The 23,253-nt window shown below is 33.6% G+C and overlaps 2 protein-coding genes and 1 pseudogene across 6 annotated transcripts; all 3 read right to left on the bottom strand.

The window, feature by feature from the left end:
• Positions 1 to 4,521: 4,521 nt before the first annotated feature.
• On the bottom strand, positions 4,522 to 6,899 carry LOC131615188 (ABC transporter G family member 22-like; annotated as a pseudogene).
• Positions 6,900 to 7,540: 641 nt separating this feature from the next.
• On the bottom strand, positions 7,541 to 10,923 carry LOC131610896 (cell division cycle 20.2, cofactor of APC complex-like). Of its 5 annotated transcripts, none has more exons than XR_009286684.1 (6): positions 10,538 to 10,923; positions 10,148 to 10,411; positions 9,768 to 10,037; positions 8,252 to 9,079; positions 8,095 to 8,151; positions 7,541 to 7,973 (listed from the first exon to the last, which is right to left on the bottom strand). XR_009286684.1 is itself a non-coding variant. In XM_058882961.1 (4 exons), exons 1-4 carry the CDS (start codon positions 10,637 to 10,639, stop codon positions 8,354 to 8,356), a joined length of 1,362 nt encoding a protein of 453 aa, XP_058738944.1. In that variant the 5' UTR covers positions 10,640 to 10,923; the 3' UTR covers positions 7,541 to 8,353. The 5 variants fall into 5 exon arrangements, 1 of the variants encoding a protein (XP_058738944.1); XR_009286682.1 differs by having other exon boundaries at positions 8,095 to 8,133; XR_009286683.1 differs by having other exon boundaries at positions 7,541 to 8,151.
• A 1,445-nt stretch (positions 10,924 to 12,368) lies between these two features.
• Positions 12,369 to 18,479, bottom strand: LOC131610895 (ABC transporter G family member 22-like). The gene is made up of 11 exons (XM_058882960.1): positions 18,349 to 18,479; positions 17,782 to 18,146; positions 16,124 to 16,194; positions 15,540 to 15,775; positions 15,300 to 15,455; positions 15,001 to 15,184; positions 14,621 to 14,929; positions 14,239 to 14,526; positions 13,828 to 14,112; positions 13,619 to 13,726; positions 12,369 to 13,532 (listed from the first exon to the last, which is right to left on the bottom strand). The coding sequence occupies exons 2-11, from the start codon at positions 18,134 to 18,136 to the stop codon at positions 13,317 to 13,319; spliced, it is 2,208 nt and encodes a 735-aa protein (XP_058738943.1). The 5' UTR covers positions 18,137 to 18,146; positions 18,349 to 18,479; the 3' UTR covers positions 12,369 to 13,316.
• Between the last annotated feature and the right edge of the window lie 4,774 nt (positions 18,480 to 23,253).

The raw sequence follows: 23,253 nt of genomic DNA, 5'->3' as shown, positions 1-23,253 counted from the left end.
TGGGATTAAATAAAATTCTTATTTTTATCACAGTTAAACTATGACTAAACTAAATATCATTTCTAATTTTGTTGATTATATCAAACACTACATCAAAATGATCAAAATGGTTTAGAAAACAAAAGTGCAACAAAATGAAATAGTTGCGAAATTCAAACTTCTACTAACTATTATATGTGTCGCACCATGTTGGTATCTTCTGCTCTATTTTGTGTGATGTTTCTGAAAGGATTTAAATTTGTCCTCTTCTGCATTATTTAGACTTTATTTTTATACATTTTTAATATAAAGGTTTTATTATATTGTATGTTACCAAAAATCATGTGTTTGATCTTTAAAAGTGAATAGTGTACATATTAAATATTTAAAAGTACATATCGGTTGTCTTTAATTCATCAGCAAATCCTTTAAAAACGGGGTAGAGATCCTCTCCATTTCTTAAAAGAAATGGAAGACTCTATTACTATAGTTTGGAATATATAAAATTAAATAAATGTGAAATAAATGTCACGTGTCATAAAAATGCGTGTTATTTATTTACAAAACTATAATAATGGAGAAAATGGAGAGAGAGAAAAATGGAGAGGATCTTGACCGTTAAAAATGGGTAGTCTAGCAAGCCCACCAGTATGATTCTACAACCATATTTGACTTCCTTTGCTTTTAAATGCCTCTATGAAAGTCTTGGTTTCCAAGTTTTATAACCCTTTAGCCACATTCAAAGCATAACAACCAATGTCAGAATAATTGTATCTCTAAGATGATACAATCTCCCTCTTTAAATTATCACAAGTCAAATGATAATCAGAGGCAACTGTAAAATTTCGCTCACTATAAATAATATCCCTAGTAGAATCTTCAACCCCAAATTGAGTCTTCTTCGTCGTAGTTTCTAATACTTTCATCTCCAGGTCTTAACTCTTCCTCCCATTATGCGTCTCACTAAACGTAGTACATTTTTTATGATGAATTTTAATCCTCCAAGTTCCATTTCCCACAGCTTATAACCATTCATATCTTATGAATAATCATTGAAGACACACTTCACAACTTTACCATAAACTCGGAATAACTTGATTTTCACAAATGGCAAAGCTTTAAAGATCTTAAAATTAAAGTAGTCTATAAGTTTCCAACTCCAAACCTCTATGGATGTCTATTCCTATGAATGGACATTTGTCGATTAGGTAAGATGCTTTTAGAACCATCCTCACCCCATAAACTCTCTGAAAATTCAACAACTATAACCAGGCCAGAAGCGCTCAAATGCATTTTTATCTCTTGTCTCCTCCAAAACTCATTAAAGAACTCTAAAATATCCTCCAAACATCTACCATGTCTTGACCTTAAATTCCATTTCTTGTTCTTGTCATGAAAGTCTTAACTAACCAATGGTGAATGACCAATAACATTTGAACCATTTAAAATATATAACCCACACATTTTAGACCATTTAGTCATTATCACTTCACCAAGACAAATCTTCAATACTCCGTGTGAAGTAGCCTCGATCATCAAACATGTTTATGCACAAAAAAAATATGTATGAGCTCATGAACATACCTTGCATTATGTAGAACAAACTGACGATCATCGAACATTTTAAGTATGGCCATACCAATACCATGAACCTTGCAAGTCTGATTATTACCGAGTCGAAGGACTCCATCATCTTCCAACTTTAGTCTCAAAGTATTCTTTTCTTGGGCAAATATGGTAAGAGAATCCTGATTCAATGACCCAAATCTTTTCAGTCTCCAAACTCGACACACTAGTGCACAAGCATTCTTATAACTATCATCATCTAAGACAGTGTAATATGAACATAATCTTGATTGTCCTCCCTCTTGGGACAATCCTTCTTTAAGTGATCGATTTTTTGACAAATAAAGCATTTTAACCTTGAATTATCAAACCTTATGGATTTGGACACCTATCTACACTTGTTTCCTCCTCATAAAACAATCAAACTTTCACCACTATTGTCAATCTTCAAATATTTTACCTTTAAAAATTTTTTGGATCTCATCTCGCTATCATTTGGACTTCATCCAAAGTAATAGCATTTTCCATATTACAAAGAAGGGGTTCCTTAAAGTTCTCAAAAGATCTAGGTGATGAGTTTAACAAGAGTACAATCTTATCCACATCATCAATCTTCACCTTAATACTTTCTAGATCATCAATGATCTTATGAAATTATGTGAGCTTCTTCACTGTGCATTTATTCTCTACCATTTAAAATGAGTAAATTTGTTGTTTCAAAGAAAAATTGTAAGCAAAATACTTGGTTATATACAATGATTCAAGTTTTTCCCACATAAAAGCTGCAAATTTCTCCCTAGAAACTTCCATTAGAAATTTATCTTCGAGACACGAGATAATGACACTTTTGGTCTTATCTACCATCTCGATTTTCTCTACTTGTGATAGGCATGTAGACATCGGTGTGTGACCCTTCAATACTTCAACACATTTCTGTTGAGTTAATATTTCTTGCATCTTGACTTTCAACAATAAAAAATTATTGTCGCTAATAAACATTTTCAATGTCCCATTTATCTCTAGTGTTGTTGCTCTAGGACGGTTCCCGGTTGGCTTAGCCTAGATCAACCGATCATTCTACTGTTGAATGACTTTGTCTTCCTCTTGATGGTCAACAAGAGATCTTTAAGTAAATTGTTGGATTCTTTGTTCACTAAGGAACCTGCACCCTGGGAGAAACTCTCACTTGTTATTGTGGGATCGAGGCTTCCTAAAATGGTGATTGATTCCACCTTTTAGCTATGATGTCACCCTTACGACCGTGGTGGCGACAATTGGAAAATTTTAGAGGTTTCATGCGGTCGTGATTGCAACATATGCTTATTTGCTTTTGTAATTCACCACCATATATGCAGTGGATAGGAAATGTTAAATCATTGGAAGACAATTAACATATATGGTGTCAAATAATCTAGTATGGAACTTTTTTTTCAAGTGTTGTTTATGAAAATGGATCCAATGACAATTTCTCGAGTGGTCTTCTAGTTTTGTTTGTCTCTGCGAGGCATGTCTGCAAACATTTTGACGCTTAATTCGATGAGAGACGCAAATGTGAGGTTTTAGGTTAGAATATTGTGAATCTAAGAATGATGTGCAGTACGCTTTATATATTTATTAAGGTTCTACGGTTTATGTGTCGTAGAACCTTTTGCTTGTTACAATTGTTTTAGAGGACAAATGTCAAAAGATCCTAAGTACAATCTAGCAGTTTTCAAGGACATGTCAGTTGTAATCAAGTATACTACTAAGTAGGGGAGGTAAACGGGCATGTTCATCCTATTTAGACTCATCCCGCAAAAACACACAAAAACAGAGTAGGACATGCGAACATTGCTGAGGGTGGACAAGACAAGTCCGCAAGACGGGCGGACGGATAATACTATATGGACAAATTCATACGCAATTTTTTTAAAAAAAAAAACTATCGGTTTTAAACTTAAAACCACCACAATGCACGTAACCGCCACTATTTACATCAATGCATTTAAGACAATAAGAATGGACAAATAGAAAGTTACCATCTATGTTTTCCCTGTAGGAAGATGGATGACTACATATATAGTACAAGAGTCAAACATCCAAAAATTTGTCCTCTCTTAGGCAAAGTTTCTCTACAGTGCTCTACCCTTTTTTGTGGAAATAGTACAATTTTTTACCAGTTCATGATTTATTCTACATTTAACATAGACTGAATGTACCAACAGAAAATTCAATAAGCAAACAAAACAGTCAAGTTAATTTTGGAAACTAAAATTTTCTTTGAGAGCAAACAACAACAAAAACTTCAAATACAATCATCTATTAAATGTGTTCTCAACTATGATTTTGTTAATCCTTAGGATATACAACAGTCTCATATCTGTCAATTGAATCATCACGATCACCCTAACATGCTATTTTAGAAACCAAAAACTTGACATAGGATTTTTTAATTTCTTTCGTTGTTGTTAAATTGGATTAAATGTTTCATCTCTTATTTAGGTGTTCTTGTTCTTACTTGTCAGGAAAGCTGCAAACTTTTACTAACAGTTGTAAATATACAAACGATTTTTGAGCCACAAGTATTCATATGAGCTTTTGCTGTTATTCAGTGTGTTATACTTAACTATGATGATGCAATGTGATGAATAAATTTATTTAAACATACCGAAATTGTGTTATGTGCAGAAGTTGTGGATATGTGCTTACTAAAGAAAACATTTGTCGTAATTTTCAACTTGTCCATTCTTATTGTCTTATAAACATACTGAGAAAGGGAATTGAAGTAAACTGTGGCAATTGCGTACATTATGGGGTTTTTAACCACCACAATTCTGCAAAACTGGATTTTTTGTTTGATATTTTGTTTAGTTGAAGGAAAGTGGAGTTAAATCATTTAAAATATTTTCTGATTCATACTTTATAAAAGGCAGAGAAACTTTTTATTAGCTATCACACCTAACAATAGATGCAAACCTTATCTAAATACATCTAAACTGATTTCACATCAATCTATTTATCCAGCCATAATCTCAAATAAAGTTAAAATCATTCCAATAACAGCTTCCTCATAGCAGGCAATGAGCCTAAACACCTCAACCAACCAAAAAATAAACTGAAATATTGAACTTAGCACTTCATTTGCAAGTCTTCCTCATATATAATTATGAGCTGCTATGGCAGCGATGGCTGATTTTCATCCATGGCAGAGAAAAATATGCTAATAAACGGTAACCAAAAACCATGGCTACTAGAGCAACAACCCCCATCAAACCGCTGTCAATTCTGATCCCATTTATGCTAGGTGTAATGTGTTCACTCATATTGCAGTTTTGGCAGAAGCATGAAGGTCTGGTAGTTGAAAGATTGGTACTGAATCAAATTTAGTAAGCTTGTGTCAATTACTCAATCAATATTATTATTAGAGCAATACCAAATGGGGTTAAGTTAAACAAATTTACCTTTACAAAGAAACCCCCAGCCAACATGAAAGTCGTGACAGTGAGTGAAGCCAAAATTGTTGCCCTTTTCAAGTCCATTAGTATTGCCCCAATAGCAAGTCCAAGTCCCTGTAATCATCATCAGTAATTACAAGTTAGCACTAATTAAAGACCATTTAAGTTTATGTTATTTGTATTGTAAATTACTACTACAATGCACACCTGAGCTGCCACAATGCAGAGAAAATTGTAAGAATACTCGGGAAAAAGGGTTCTGCACCGAGAAAAATAGCAAGTCCAAGTCCCTATATCATCATCAGTAATTACAAGTTAACACTAATTAAAGGCCGTTTAAGTTTATGTTATTTACAAGCTGTATTGTAAATTTCTACTACAATGCATACCTGAGCTGCCACAATGCAGGGAAAATTTGTAAGAATACTCAGGAAAAAGGGTCCTGCACTGAGTCTAAAACCAGCCCATGAAATTTCTAATGGAAGGTCACTTGTAGTTCTAGCCACAAAGTGCGTACTTAATCTGTACATATCTGTTGCTCTTTCCTTATTCAACATTGCTCTTTCTAGTGGAATGTGAATATTGCAGTGAACTCAGGTCAAGAAAATCCCAAAAACACCTCAATAAAGAAAAGCAATCCAACCTACATAATCCAAAAAGGTCAAGAATCAAAGTCTTAACTTCCAACACCTTTTTGACATAATTATTCGGTCTCGTCGAGGCTGAGATAAGTAAAGTCTGATCAAGAACTATTTTAAGTTGAAAGTGTTTACCTAGTCTTAAAGACCCTTTGGGTTGCTAGCATCAGACTGCCACCAAAGTGATGCCAGAAGGATTGCAGTGGAAAGAACTTGTATAATGCCCAACCAGCTAAATAGTCGTGCCTACATTCTTTGAATACTAAATAATATTGAATATTGTTCTGACCAACTTGCTCTTCACTATTCTTTTACGTGAACAAGAGAAATTGGAACCAATAGTTTTTTGTTCTCTGTATCTGCTACTTTAGTCTCATATGCCTCCACTAGATACTGTTGAAAATTCATCTATTATCAGCTATCAAAGTGTCTTTCTAATCAAATGATTCCAAAATGTTCTAAATTGGTTTTTAGTACACCAAAATATACCACTTTTTGTTTTTAGTCTGTGTATAAATAAAAATTAATCCTTGCATATATACTTTGTTTTGCTATAGGTGCTTTGTTATTCCGCGTAGTGTATTATTAATTTTGCTCTTTATGTAGTCTGTACAAAAAATAATTTTTACCAGGACTAAAAGCAAACTGTAGTATATTTGTAGAGATAAAATAACATATTTATAAATTGGTCACGTGAATTTATTTACCTCTTGTACAACTGCAGCTGATGGTTTCCAATTCGATGTTTCAGCTTCTGCATTTTCCATCTGAATGTTAACCTCTAATTCTGATAGTACAGAAATATCAATCATGTTTCTATTTGCAAGATCCAATAAAACTCTGCTGGGTTCATAATAATAGGACACCCTATAAACTTGTGAAAGAGTCTGCTTGATGATTGGTGGGTTGTTGTCACTACAGTTTATCCAGCCTGACATAATAGGACACAGAAAGTTAAGATGTCTCAAAGGAAAAAGTGGGGAAAAAACCACACTATGCCGTGTAGCATCTCAACAATACCTCAAGGCTGTTGTAGAAATCAAACTAGATGTTGGTTTATCAAGAAATAAAAGAGAAGGACTGATTATGATCTCATCACCGAGACAAACTCTTTTCCTCTCTTCACCGAATACTTCTCGAACATAGGAACCCCCTATCATAGTGTCTTAACACATGTTTTCATATAATTAAGCACACAAAATATTTGACAGTATATTGAACAAATTTGATTATTGAATATATAAAACACAAGACTTTGAAACAACTAACCTGAGGAATACATCGTTGGGGTTTGGATAATTTGGATTGAGGAGGTGAAAGAATTTCCCTAGATATGAGTTCAACCGGTTTTGGAGGCTTATTCTTGAAAGCCAAGATTCAAGTTCTGTCATTGATGTTAAGGGCTTCAGTGAGTTATTTCTGGTATGGTGAAATCACCGCTGGGTTTTCTTTTCCTTTCTACCCTCCGTCGGCATGTAGTAAGCGTAACCAAAATCCATTGCTGATCTATTTGGAATAAACCTGTCCAACTGTTGCAAAAAATATATCCAAAACTGAGAATTTCTGAATCGATAAAATCGAATTGAACTAAAAATAAATAAAAAATCATTCTAAATCAATAAAAACAGTAAAAGTGAGGGAAATCACTTACGTTATCTTGATCCTGCGCAGAATTCTTCTGACGAAACTTGCAACCGTGTGACATAAGCATCTTCAAGTATATTTATTTATTATACATTTTTAACTTATTAAATGTTACTTTGTTTTGCTTAATGTTTTTTATTGTTTGAATTTTGTTTTGTTGAAGGAAAATGTAGTTAAACCATTTAAAATATTTTCTGTTTCATACTTTTTAAAAGGCAGAGAAACTTGTTATTAGCTACCACACCTAACACAGAGTGCAGGGAAAAAACATACCCAAAATAGTTCATACAAAAATACACTAAAGCAAAATATTAACTCCACGTCAATCAATGAATCTACGACATCTGTTACAAAAGTGAAAATTTACATCAAACCCACCCCATAATTGAGTAGCCTTTAAGACAACTCATAACACAAGCACCAGCTGGCAGATCCACAATATTCCCAAATTAGTTTCACAGTAAAATATGAAACCAATTCAGGTACGAGCCAAAATATGATAACTATACAAGATATGAAATAAAACTCCAGCTATGTCATGTAGCATCTGAACAATCCCCAAGGCTGCTGTAGAATCCATAATTGAGTAAACTAGATGTTGGTTCATCAAGAAATAGAAGAGAAGGATTGATTATGATCTCAGTGCAAATACAAACTTTTTTCCTCTTTCCACCATACACTCCTCAAACAAAGGAACCCCCTATCATAGTGTCTTGACACATGTTTTCATACAATTAAGAATACAAAAATATTTGTCAGTATATTAAACTCAATTATGTTGTTTTCGAGCGTGATTATGAATAATTGAGACTCTAGTGGAAGCATGAAGTTACCTCTCCAAGCCTAGCTCATAGATACCATATGTGAACAAGCTGCATATGTCAAAGTTTCTTTCACAGTTAGGTGAGGAAACAAAACATCATTCTTCACTTGTCAGTATATTAACATTCAGAACCAGTGTTGCACAGAAAATCGTCGAAAGAAACCTACCTGCTTTTTAAGAACTTGGAATATGGTTGATCACTATAAGTAATAGATCCGCCAATTGTTGGTCGAAAGAAACCTACCTGCTTTGCATATGAGAGTTCATTATTACCGGATACGGTTGAATTTTGCAAACGGCTCATTATATGCCTTTGGCGCAGCTTTTCCTGCTGTTGCTGGGTTACCAAAGACATTCCAGAACCTGAGAGTCTCATCTGCGGCTGCAGATGCCACAGTACAGCCATCCGGGCTCTGTGTCATGTACAACACTCTCGAGGTGTGACCGCTGAGCTCCGCCATCTTCTCCATTGAAGGATACTTCCAAAGGGTGAGCTGGTTTTTAGTGAACCCATGTGAGCTAAGAAGCTCGCGCTCATTCTTGTTCCAGAGCAGAGAACAAACTTGTGATCCTGTGTCGAAAGAATTCAGTCTCGCACCTGTGTGTGTGTTCCACAGTTTAATGCAATGATCACCCCCACCTCCACCAGATGCCAATAGGTTACCCTGAAAAGGACACCAAGCTAGTGCCTTCACGGCAGCTGTGTGTTCCTCAAACCTATGAAGCCAATTAGTAGGTGAATTTGAGGAAGCCACAGACCTATCCCATATGTGAACAACATTATCGTTACCACCACTCGCCAATTGATGTCCTGAGGATGACCACTTGAGCCCACAAACTTCCTGGTTGTGTCCTCTGTACGTTTCAACAATGTGAGATCTCACTCTAACATCATTGTTTACTATTTTACCATCCATTCCTCCTGTTGTCAGAATGTGACTGTTCCAAGCCAGTGAACCCACTCTTGTTCTATGTCCACCCTTCAAAGTCCTTAGCTACAAAAACCAAGATGAAACCATACAAATATGAGACTTGAGAACAATTTTCAGTTTAAAACAAAACAAAGAATGGTTTAAAAAAACAGGACAAATTCTGTTCAGAACCATAAACATACTTTTCCTTCCCTAAGCAATTTGCATCTATATATGATGAATAAACAACACAAACAACACCATAAACATATTTTGCCCTAAGCAATTTGAATCTATAGTAAGATGAATAAACAACACAAACAACACCATAAACATATTTTGCCCTAAGCAATTTGAATCTATAGTAAGATGAATAAACAACACAAACAACACCATAAGAACAAGGCGTAATGATTTATATGATATCTACCTGTTCAAAACCAAAAACATATTTTGTCCTAAGCAATTTGCATCTATAATACGATGAATAAACAACACAAACAGCACCATAAGAACAAGGCCTAATAATTTATATAATATTTACCTGTTTAGAACCAAAAACATATTTTGTCCTAAGCAATTTGCATCTATAGTTTGATGAATGAACAACACAAACAGTACCATAATAACAAGACCTAATGACTTATATGATATTTACCAGTTTAGAACCAAAAACATATTTTGTCCTAAGCAATTTGCAACTATAATACGATGAATAAATAACACAAACAGCACCATAAGAACAAGGCCTAATGATTTATATGATATTTACCTGTTTAGAAGCAGTGGTGTCCCATATCTGGACATGAGAATTGTTCAAACCAATAGCTAAATGATGTCCATCTGGGGCCCAACTAACACTTGTGACAGGACCATATTCATCATCCACAGTGACAAGTTCTGAAGTGGAACTATCCGAAGCATTCCAAAGATAAACTGTATTTTCAAGGGCGATACTAAGGACATTATCGCCACCCCAATCTAGTAAATTCAAGTAAAAATCGTCCAAGATATCAGGAGCATCCAAGGTCCTCTCAGAAGTCTGCAAAACCATTTTCACAAACATATTCAAAACATGCAAATTGAAATTGAAAAAAATTGAAAAACTCGAACAAATTTGATTATTGAACACAAGAGTTTGTAAGAACTAACCTGAGGAATACATCGTTTGGGTTTGGATGATTTGGATTGAGGAGGAGGTGAAAGAATTTCCCTAGGCATGAGTTCAAACTGTGTCGGAGGCTTATTCTTGAAAGCCAAGATTCGAGTTTTGTCATTGATGTTAACGGCTTCTGCGAGTTTTTTCTGGTATGGTGTAATGACCTCTGGATTTTCTTTTCCCTTTCTACCCTCCGTCAACATGTAGTGAGCGTAATCAAAATCCATTGCTGATCTATTCGGAATAAACCTATCCAACTGTTACAAAAAAATATTAACCCTAAATTGAGAAATTCCGAATCGATAAAATCAAATCAAACCAAAAATAAAATAAAAAATCATTCTAAGTCAATAAAAAGAATAAAAGTGAGAGAAATCGGTTACGTTGTCGTGATCCTGCGATGAATTCTTGCAATGAAGGAAGCGTTCTTGGAAAGGGAATCGCGAATTGGTTTTTGAGTAAGACCTCCACCATCCTGAATCCATTATTATCAAAGAAACCTGCAAGAAAGAGAGGTAGATTCAGAGAAGTGAAAGAAAAGTATAGAAAAGAAATGCAGAAATGATTGGAAGCGTGTTGTGGTGATCGATTTGCGCGGTCTCCTATTGATGAAGCTTCGAGAAAAGCTTCGAGGAGAAGAAGGTGAGAAGAGTGTGATCGTGATTGATTTTCGCAGTCTTTGAGTGATGAAAGCTTCGAGAAAAGCTTCAAGAAGAAGATGATGATGAGAGAAGAAAGAATTAGCGAATACTGTAAATTTGTAATATGAAAGATGGTTCTGTGATTATATATGAAAGTAGCCGTTGGGATTTTTGGTTTAACGGAAATAACCCTTAATTAACTCGGTAACGTTGTTTTTTACTTTTTAGTGCAAAGAAATGAAAGTATTCTATATGTGGGCTTGGGCCCAAATTTTTTACAGTGGTTTTAAGAGAAATTTTTACTCATTTATATATTTTTTTTCCTACAATAAAATCCTTGTCAGATAATGAGTTTATTTAAGCACTTATGGTATGAATTTTATATTTCATGAGAACTAAGTTAAAATTAAGCAATGGTCAAAATGAAACCACTGAAAGTAATATATTTGATATTTTAACTTTGAAAACTCTAGATAAAAAATAGTTTACTCTTATCAAAGAAAATAAAATGTTTAGTACTTATTCTAGCATTATATGCCACCTTTATTCACTAATTTTATTTTGAGAACGGTTATTTTTTAACAAAAATTGAGATTTATTTATAAAAAAAATTTATTTCTTGAGTATAAACAAAATATTAAGAAAAAATGTTAATTAATAAATATTGGGAAATGCTAACAAGTGTCCCAGGGGCACTCTTTAATAGCTTTAAAAAGTAAGTTTTTCTTGAAAATATGCGTAATTAATGCATCGAAAATTGAAATGGTGAACTTTTGAAAGAATATTTTCTTTATTTAGAATGCTTAAAGAGTGCCCCTGGGGCACTCGTTAGCATGACCCATAAATATTATACTAATTATAGTTAATACTGTACCGACTATGATAAAAAAATCTACCTTTAATGAAAAGCGGCTGAATACGATACTTTTTTCATTTTTTTTAACCTGTGAACATTGCAGAAGTTTTTAAAAAATTCTCATTAGATAAATCTACATTTTCTTTCCTTTCATAAAATTTCTCATTGAAAACTCCACAGTCTCACTTCTTTTCTAAGGTTATGTTTGAGAATTTGGAGGAGAGGAGAGAGAAAGACTTCCAAAAATGAAATTCTAAAAAAATATAGGAAAATATTTGATATTTTTTAGAAAAATGATTTTGTTTAGAATAATAAAATAGTCATTATTATTACTAAATTTTTTATTTTCAGAATACTATAACAATCTAAAAAATATTTTAGAAAATTTATGTAAACCCTTCAAAATCTTCCAAAACCCTTCTTCAATACAATTTTTGAATTCTCCATTTTATGGGGTTTTTGGTGTTATGAATAAACTCAAACCCTCTAAAACACTCCTACCCAAAATCATTTTATCATTTTTATTCAATTCTTCCTATTTTCCAAAACCCTCCCCTCTCTTACCCTCTAAACTATCAAACATAGCCACAAAAAAAATCCCTCATTAGATAACTCTACATTTTCTTTCCTTTTAAAAAATTCCTCAGTAGATAATTTTAATAAAGATAATTTTCTCCATTAAATTAAACATTACTCCATATAATTCTATTAAAAAAATCCTCATTTAGTAACTCCAATAAGAAAATCCTTTTATCACTAGCCGTTAGAATAAATTGTGAAAATTAAATTCCTACTGAAGTAACACAACCTAAGCAATTCAGGCAAACAAAAGCAAGAAAGGGAAAAAACCGCACTTAAAACAACTTTTTTTCTCAAAATAGGAATGGACGATACTTTTTACACATTTTTCTCACTAGTGTTTCTTGATTCACTTTTCCTCCCTAAGATGGATTGTGAATTTTTCTATTTTTGTGTTCAAGCAGGGGGCGGAGCTATAGCCCAGCGAGCCCGGGCACGCGCCCGGGTTCAACCCCTTCTTTCGTTGTATACTCCCCACCTAATAGTTGATTTTTTAGACAGCACTAGGGGCAAAATTAATAATTTTTATACAAAATTAAGGGCAAAATTACTAAAAATAGGGTGTAAAATTTTTGGACAAAATTAAGGGTAAAATTTTTAGACAAAATTAAGGGTAAAATTAGTATAAACAGGATGTAAAATTAGTAAAAACAAGGTATAAATTTTTTTGCCCAGGCTCCGTAAAATTTCTGGCTCCGCCACAGTTCAAGTCCTTCGCTTTTGCCAGTTATTTGGCCTTGTCTGATTTGCCCGCTAAACAAAAATATACATTCAACATTTAGCTTACCATATTGTAAAAGCAAAGATTGAAAATTAGATTTCCCCCATTAAAATTGTTTAGCATCCCTCCAACAACAGAAGAAAAATCTATCTATGTAACCTCATACAGATGTAGCAGGCAGTGTTAGGTAGCTGATAACATTGAACGTGCTTTTGTTATTAGAACATGCCAAACGAAACACAATATACACAAGATTAGCTGTTGTAGCCAAACAAAGCTTTGGCACTTCATTTGGTATAGTCCTCCTAATAATTACGATATAATTATAATTATGAGCCGTCATTCAATATCACCCTTCTTCACAACTATGGCTGAACTTTCATCCATCGCAAAGAAAAATATGCCAATAAACGGTAACCAAATACCATAGCTATCAAAGCAATAACCTCATTGATACCACTGTCAATTCTGATCCCATTTATGCTAGGTGTAATGTGTTCATATTGCACCTTCAGCAAAAGCTTGTATGTATGGTAGTTGAAAGATAAGTACCGAATCCAAGATATGAATATCGGGACATTCTGTCAAATATAGCACCACATGTTAATTACTCAATCAATAACATTATTATTACAATACCAAAAGTGAGTAAGTTAAACAAATTTACCTTTACAAAAAATCCACCAGCCAACATAAAAGTCATGACAGTAACCGAAGCCAAAGTCGTTGCTCTTTTCAAGTCCATCAGTGTTGCCCCAATAGCAAGTCCAAGTCCCTATAACCATCATCAAATAATCACAACTTTGCACTAAGTACACGCCATGCAGAGAAAAACTATATCCAAAATTATTACTACTACAAGTCTACAATGCATACCTGAGCTGCTACAATGCAGAGAAAAACAGTAAGAATACTAAGGAAAAAGGGTCCTGCACTGAGTCTCAAACCAGCCATGAAGTAAACAACTAGGAGGAAGAGCACTGGTAATACAAGGTCTAATGGAAGGTCACTTGTAGTTCTTGCCACAAAGTATGCACTTAATCTGTACATATCAGTTGCTCTTTCCTTATTCAGCATTGCTCTTTCTTGAGGAAATGTGAATATTGCAGTGAACACAGGAAAAAATCCCCAAAACACGGCTATAAAGAAAAGCAATCCTGCCTACAATAAAAAAAGTTCTAGAATGAATCAGTCTTTTTGTCTTAAGTCATAGCTATTTGGTCTCGTTGAGGCTGAGAGATAAGTAAAGTCTGATCGATTATTGTTTTTTAGGAGAAAAGTGTGTACCTGATCTTGAAGACCCTTTGGGTTGCTAGCATCTGATTGCCACCAAAGTAATCCTAGAATTACTGCAGTGGAAAGAACTTGTGTAATTCTCAACCAGCTAAAATAGTCATGTCTCCGTTCTTTGAATCCTCGAGAAAACAATATTGAATATTGTTCTAACCAACTTGCTCCCCACTGTCTTTTGCGCGAACGAACCTTAGACTTCATTTCTTCATCAAGAGGAATTGGAACTAATATCTTTTTCTTCTCAGTTTCTGCTACTTTAGTCTCATATGCCTCCACTAGATACTGTTGAAAATTCATCTATAATCAGCTATCAAAGAGTTTCTAAAACTATATTCAAAACTTTCAAAATTGATGATGAGAAAGAGAATTTACTTACCTCTTGTACAACTGCGGCTGATGGCTTCCCGTTTGATGTTTCAGCTTCTGCGTTTTCAATATGAACTTTATCCTCTAACTCTGATGGTACAGAAATATCAACCATGTTTCCATTTGCAAGATCTAATAGAAACTCTGCTGGGTTCATTGTAATGAGAGGAGAACACCCTATGAATTTGAAGTAGTCCATTGCTTCCGATGCTTTTCCAAAGTAAAGCAAGTTCCCTTTTCCCAAAAGGATCAACTTATCGAATTTGTGAAATAGTCTACTTGATGGTTGATGGATTGTTGTCACTATCGTCTTACCAGCCTAATACGACACAAAAAGTTAGGATGATTCAAGAGAAGATGAAAGTTACTCGCAATGAGCAAAAGAAATACCTCAGCTATGTCATGTAGCATTTGAACTATTCTCAAGGCAGTTGTAGAATCCAAACCAGATGTTGGCTCATCAAGAAACAAAAGTGAAGGATTGATTATTATCTCATTGCCAATACAAACTCTCTTCCTCTCTCCACCAGATACTCCTCGAACAAAGGAACCTCCTATCATAGTGTCTTGGCACCTGAAACCAGATACATTAGTTATTCAATAAATTAAAAAACAATATGACCAGAAGGGTTATGTTACTTCCATGCAAGATGATAATAACTGAGACTCTAGTGGAAGCATGAATTTACCTCTCCAAGCCTAGCTCATAGATAACATCTAAAGCTCTTTTTTCCTTCTGCTCTCTAGTTAATGTTTTCGGCAACCTTAAACGAGCGGCATATGTCAATGTTTCTTTGACAGTTAAGTGAGGAAACAAAACATCATCTTGTGTCACAAATCCAATCCTGCCAAATTCATTCTTCAATTATAAGTATAGTGATATTCAAAACATGTGTATGCAAGTGTTAATTAAGCACTTTTTTTCCTACCTGCTTTTCAGGAACTTGGAATATGGTTGATCATTGTAAGTAATAGATCCACCAATAGTTGGTTGATGTAACCTAGCTCCAATTAGATTTAACAAAGATGTTTTTCCACTTCCTGAGGGACCCATCAACGCTAAAACTTCTCCTGGATTTACACAACCAGTAATCCCTTTCAAGATTTCTTTGTCAACACTTTTTGTCATGCCTTTGAGCACTACCTTGTATGTCACATCCGTGAACTGCACAGTTCAACAATAACAAAGTAACTCATCTAGTGTCATCCGTCACACACATAGTTGAAATAAAACACAAAATTAGTTATATATAGAAACTCAACTCACTAAAATATATTATCTAATCTAATTATATGTCCATACCCTTGTTTCTCAGCAAAATATGTTATAGTAGTTTCAATGTGATGATGCCCTGTTGTAGGCATCAAAAAAAGTTGGATTAAAACAAGTAGAAAATTTTATATCTAAAACTATCGTACTATACTAGGTTTGAATATTAGTACTAGCCTAGGTTGGTGCATGCATGGATGAACAATATATAGGACATTTTATTGCACTTGTAATGTGTTATACCTTTAGATATATTGGTAGAGTTGGTTCAGTTTGAAACTTTGGCTTATGGATTCCAGCTTCAATATCTTCAGCTGCAAGCAACATACATATAAGTAAAATTAGTATATGTAGTTAAAGTTATTTAAGTGATGAGAGTGAGTTGAAATAAAAATGCATGAAACGTGCATGAAGTGATGATTGGAATATGGATTAATTAGACCGACGTTACTAAATACGTGTATTGGTTGTGGGGGACCATATATATACAAGTGGATGGTAAGGAAAAGAACACTGTTTTTTGTGGTTTGGGTTGTAGGAAACATGGTGAGTCACTTGTTTTTTTTGGGACCGTTGATCACGGGTTTTGATTTGTAGTTAGAGGTGGTTGGTTTGATTGGACACAACTAGGATATACCTCCACGTAACTCAATGCAATTGACAAGACATCACCAGCTAGGATTATAATAAATCTTTAACAAAATTATTGAACTCCAATCTAAAATCTCACCATTGTTAAAAATTTATTGTGATTATTATTGTTAATATATTTTGAAAAAAATAATCCTTTGTAAAATTATCAAATGTGATTTTATATTTCACAAAATATAATTATTAGGGTTTGCAAAATTATTATGCTGAAAGTTTTGGTCATTGTTGTTTATCTTTTAAAAAAATTATATGTTTTTTAAAAGGAAAATAATTTTAGTATAAAAGAATTATATATGTATAAAAAAAAAATTTAAAAATTATTCATTGTACATTTTATTTTAAAAAAGAAGTTTTGAAAAAGTATATGTTTTTTAAAAGGAAAATAATGATTTGTGTTTTAAGAGTTTAAAAATATAAATATTTATAAAAAAATCGTATCGTGAATTTAATTAATTTAAAGTTTTTTTTCCAATCTCTTAACATGTGCTCTATTCCATGGCAAAATTAAAATGATGCTTCAATTTTTTCAATATATACATCTCTCAACATATTTAATTAAAACATTTCAAAAAAATAGAATGATGAAATTTGATTAAAATTAAAATAAAATATTATTAACAACTTACATTAACAAAAGAATTTAATGGAAATACATCGACAATCTAAAGTAGTTTTACACTGTCAATGATATTATAACCATTAATTTTTGTAGAAGTTTAAATTTTTCTTTAAATTATATCTAAAATATTTATTTTTAAGGGTTGTGATGCACTGTGACATTTAAATATTTTAGTTTAAAATACTTTAAGTTCCAACAAAAACCTCATATCACAACATAACATATACTCTCATAAAAACAAAAGGTTTTACTTGTCTTCTTTTGCCTTATCATTATCAATATAGTACTATAGTTAACTTTATTCCACGCAAGAAGGAATATTTTGTGGTTACCACATTGCCACACACAAATTTAGCAATATTATCTGTGTAACCTTTTGTTCTTGAAAATGATTGAAATCTATCAAACTCGTGAACACCTTAAAAAGCTAGTATCTAACCCTTTCATATCTAACTCGCTCTCAAATTTTTACACTCACTTGCTATTAAATCACTTCTTAATTCAATTCTTTATTATATCGCCTATCAAAAATTACTATTAAATGTTTAGTTAAATCAAGTCATTTGATAGTTAAATAGAGTTGGAAAAAAATCACTACTAAATAAAATAAAATAACACAAAATTTACTTACGAATATCTTCATCATCACTGAATGGTTTGGAGCTACTGACTTCATCAAGAGGAACAGAAAATCCAGTGAAAGAGAACGATAGTCCCAAACTCGAAGCTCTGCTAAGAGCAGCACCATTATTAACTTCATCCAACTCAACTTTCAAATTTGTTTGAGCACTCCTCGCTTTCCTTATGTGTGTGTTTCTTCCGCCCGGCGACGCCCTCCTCGACTTCCTTGTAAGACTCCCGCTACCACCATCCGCCACTCTGATCGACTCGGTCGACCCCGGAGTCGACTGCAAATCTTCAGCCACTGATTCTAATTGCTCCGATTTCGTTCTCCATAATCCACTTGCATAATTCTCATCCTCCATGCCACATACACTAATATATATCACAAAAGAATGTTATAAAAAACGAGATGAAAAGATAATAACTAAAAAAGAAATTAATATTTTGTTCTCATAAACCATAAACCAGCTCAGTTGCTAGTTGTGTAGAAACATCATAACAGAGGCGCGAGTTTGAGTTTAAACCCGTTACATCTTACTTATTTACTTTTTAAAAAGGGAATGATTGAGTTTACCTTGCTGTTTTCTCAGAAAGGAAAATGAAGACCAAGGCTGAAACAGAAAATCGCGGGATTATATGAAAATGGAATAGATCTGGACAGTGTATATACCATATAGCTTAGTAACTGAAAAGACCAAACTACCCTTCATATTGGGTCCTATATATAATTGTATATGTGATGTGTCCACTCATATAATTGAATACGTCTTTGTACATGATTGACATTTCATATCAATGCATGCCTACTCGTTTCTATCTACCATACACGTGTATGGTATTTCTCATTTTCCATGCAATTCCAACACTTTGGACACAAATTTCAGCTGTTTGATTTTGATGAGTGGTTCACAAAGTGCTTCGTCAACTTTAAATTTCAACCATTGGATTTGAATCGAATGGTGGCAAATGCCTTGACGGCAAATGCTATAAGAATCCCATATATTTGCATGCTTGTGTGTCCAATTGTTGGAGCTTTGACGTGACTAAAGCTAAGTGGCAAAAGCTTTTTGTATTAATGAAGATTTGGAAGGATTGAATCATATAATTATAATAATCAAAGAGTGGGACAAATGCCATGTAATTTGAGTTGGGTAAGATGGGTCATGCATGTGTCTAAGTTTGTGGTGTACATTTCATCCTAGATTACCGGCACAATAGGGAATTCATATGGACTTAAGACAATATTGGAGAAATTGAGGTTTTTGGAATTTTGCTAATAACAAAAAGGTGTACGTTTTGATTGAGTGTATCAGTATCGTATATATTTGTACGTTGAATAGAGTTTGGTTTGTTATTCCAAATGGTACAGCTATTTGAAGATGAAAGATTATTAATGCAGGAAGCTGTCAAATGTCCTCTTCATCGTCGTCATTACCAATCTTTATTTCTTGATGGGATTTTTCAGGGCTTTTTTATTGGTGTTGTTAGTGACTAAGTTAATGAAATTTCTTTGAAATATTGGCTTATGTGTTTGATATTCTGTATTAGTGATGAGTTGAGTTAATTAGATTGTAACTTGGTAAAAAAAATTGAATAAATAATGCATCATTGGAATATCCATAATTTTAGACTAGGAATATTATTCACAACATTGATCAAGTGAAAGTGGATGGTTGTAGGTGGTCGGTGTTGAGGAGTGGTGTCCCCCACTAAATCATGGGACAATTTTTTGTCTCAAGCACTAATTATCAAAAAAAAATATCAAAAAATTATTTTTTACTCTCTTTCTTATTATTTAATATTTTAATTCATAAATATAATATTAATATTTTATATATCAAAAAAATGTTATAATAAAAATTATATTGTTGTCCAGTCTAGTAATCACCAAACACGGTATAATACAAAAAGTTATCTTGTACTGTTCTGTACTGTCTAGTCCTGTTCTGTCCAATACTTCATATTTTGCAAATCAAACGCACCCTAAGTATTGGAGCAAAACACTCAATCAAAAATACTTTATCACTCTCTCGAGTTTTTGGTCTTCCACTCACATACATTTTTCTCATTAAGAATTGTAGGAAAAAATAAAGATTGGAATTGGAGGAATAGATATATTGCACTAACTATGAATAATTACAATGTTTGCACTACAAACAACTTAACAAAGTCTAATTAACTCTACCTATCCTAACTAACATAATCAATTATGTTAAAACCGATTTTTTTCACTAAGAATCTCTTACTTGCATTTTAAGTAATACACAAAATAATAAATTATATTTAACACACTACATAATTAAGTATTTTTAAGCTTTTTACACCTATCATACTCCTAAGTTTCTTAAACAATTCCACTTGCACCATTATGATATCTGCTATTTAGTCTTAACTTCTACAATGATTCAAACATAGTCTTTTGTTGTTGACTTACTCTCTAAGGTAGTGGAACCTCATTTTTATTTACTTACTCATGCCATGTGCAACAGGATTCTTGGCTAAATTTATGGCATATATGTCGTCGATCTTCTTGGTCATGGCTCCATGAATTTGCCTTCAATTTCATCAATCAAGTTCACCAACCATATAGCCCACCCACTACATCATTTGGAGTGGCTAGCTGCCAGATGGGTGGGTCGTTATTGCTTGTGAGAGATTGATTGCTTTAATCTGATGTATAAATTGTCTTCGGCAATACCCTTGACTTTATGTGAAAGCGTCTCTGACAGCACCTCTGATTTGTGTGTGTTGAGCATCGATATCTTTGGTCGTACCCCAAATTCCCTATAATTATGCATAGTCATAAAGAAATAGGTGTTTTATGAAACATCAATTTATTCTGATAGTCGTAGCAATATAAGCATAAAACGAGAGATGATTAAAACATAATATTTGGTATGATTGAATGGTAGGAAACATAACCAATTGGGATGGTCGTTGCTTATTTGTTCGCTTCATCTAACCTCTTCAGCCCATTGATTTGCCTTATGAGGGAAATAACGTTGAGTGCCATGACTACGCCTTCTTCTCCCTGATCTTTTTGGAGAGCCTGGCATATTCTTTTTGTCCCTTCTAGATCGACACAGATGATGGATGGCTCTCCATGCAGATTGGGATATTTGAGTTTGAGGTGCATTGGCAAAGCGACAACATATAGCATGATTGTGAAGGTCGTACCAAGATACACATGTAAACACTACTGTAAGGAATAAATAGAAAATGGGTATTTATCGTTCATATGTCTCTACCATTGCCCATAGAAACCACCTGCTCTATGTATCCCCATGGACGAATAGTAGTCCCGCTAAAAGCTTGGAGGTCGGAGCGTTATACGATAGCATGCCGCTTCGGTTAAGCCCCGTTTTTTTAAATTAAGTATATAAGGTCGCAGGAGTTGTTGTCATCAATAGATATATGAGACACATCAAATTGTTTGACTGTAACAACAATCACGAGTGGAAAGATTTTGTTGGGAATGCCCCCAACTGTTTCGGAGTCTCGAAATCCCATCATAGGGCGATATGGGATTTCTGTCAACGTATATATATTGCGGTAGACAACCATTATTTTATGTGATATTCCTCTTTATGGTACCCTTCGATGGGAAGTTTTCTCGAGGTGCACCTCATGTTATGGCAACAACATAAGGACGTTCATCTTTGTTGGGTCATCTCATGAGAGACACAGTCTTAATTGATTTTCTGATGAGATATCGTCAACAGGGTGTATTTGTCATACTTCCCTTGCATGTTTCAGTCTGAATCTTCTCGACGTCAGTGAAGTTCTTTTCTGGCATGGTGTCCGAATTGAGATTCTCTAGACGCGAGATTATCAAAATATGTGATAAATTTCTCTTCCATGAGCATAAAAGGTTCTGCCACGGTCAATATCTCTTAGATGAATTTGACATTCTTCTTTATCAACTTTTGTCTAAAATGGTGGTTGCTCAGAAGATCGTTCTCAAAAATCCAGCACTGAAGGCCTTCTTAGGCTCCGTCTACCTCAATCGAGACTTGAACAAGTTGATCAATATATGATCGCAAGTTTTCCTTCCTCCTTTTAGTGATCCTAGTCATTGCAGCCTCGGTTATCGGACATCACTTGTGGGTCGTGACTTGTGCTAGAAACCTCTTACACAATTCTGCCTAAGAATCAATACATTCACTACTACGGAAAATGCATACAATGATGGTTGTGAAACATATACAATGATGGTAGCACGTCTGTTGTTAGGTAGTATGTGATTATATGTATGATGGTTACCATAACTGATGTGTGACCGTTGTCATAAATCAGATGGCACGCTATTTATAACTACAATTTTTGCAAACAATTATTGTGAAATAATTGAAAGGTCTTGGGTTTAAATCCTACAACGCCATTTTTGGGTTTTATTATTCTACTTATAATTACGGTTGAATTAACAACCGTTGTGATATTATTTCCAGTGTTTTAAAAACCGAACCGGACATCAAATCGGTGAAGGTATTGGGTCACTGGTTTATTGGTCTAACCACTGGGTCACTGGTCGAACCGCATGACTAAACCGGGTTAAACCGAATAACTCGGTTGAATAGACCGGTCGTTATAACAAAATTATAAAGGTATAAAACCTGTCGAACCGGATGATTAAGTCTCTACAAAATATAACTAGTACTTAAATTTTTTGAAAATATCATATCACAAGTTCATAATTTAAATTCAAATTTTAAACATAGGTATCACACATAATAAAATAATACAAAATTACAATGTATAATTATAAACAAAGTTTAATCGCAATATAATATAATTGAATAATTTATAACAAAATAATTTCATTGTCTACTAAATTTAATTTCAAGACAGGAAAAATTGTTTCAATGTTGGGATCTCCTTTTTCAATAGCAAGATTATTGATAACAAAACCAACCGTATATGCAATATTTTTTTTAATTTTTATTTTATTTATTTTATTTTTTATTTTTATTTTATTTATTTATTTTATTTTTTATTTTAATTTTTTATTAAAATAATTAAAATGACGTCGTTTTAATTTTTTTAAATAACTAAAAAATAAAAAAAATGCATTTAAACCGCCGGTTTAAAAAAACCGTCGGTTTTCCTAGTTTACACCGGTTTTGACCGGTTCATACTGATTCAATGTCATTTTCGATCCAACTACTGAACCAGACCGGTTACCTGGCCGGTTTCCGGTTCGACCGGTCCGACCGGCCGGTCCGGTTTTTAAAACACTGATTATTTCTAAATAATTTTCAATCGTATCATATCAGAATAAGCAATACGTCCATTTGCGAATTGAATATCAAAACTTGTATTACATCAATGACACAATTCCATTAGGAACCAAACAACCTATATTATACATATCATTACATTAAATTATGCGTAAGAAGGGGTGAAAGGAAAATCAAAGAAGGGAAAAAGAAATTTGAAAAGACAAAGAAATGTAATCATTCAACAGCTCGAGGTAGCTAGT

Source organism: Vicia villosa, linkage group LG6 (genome assembly GCF_029867415.1).
Source record: "Vicia villosa cultivar HV-30 ecotype Madison, WI linkage group LG6, Vvil1.0, whole genome shotgun sequence".
NCBI classification, from domain to species: Eukaryota; Viridiplantae; Streptophyta; class Magnoliopsida; order Fabales; family Fabaceae; genus Vicia; species Vicia villosa.
Note: the sequence above shows the minus strand (reverse complement) of the source record. Positions and strands in the feature narration are given on the sequence as shown.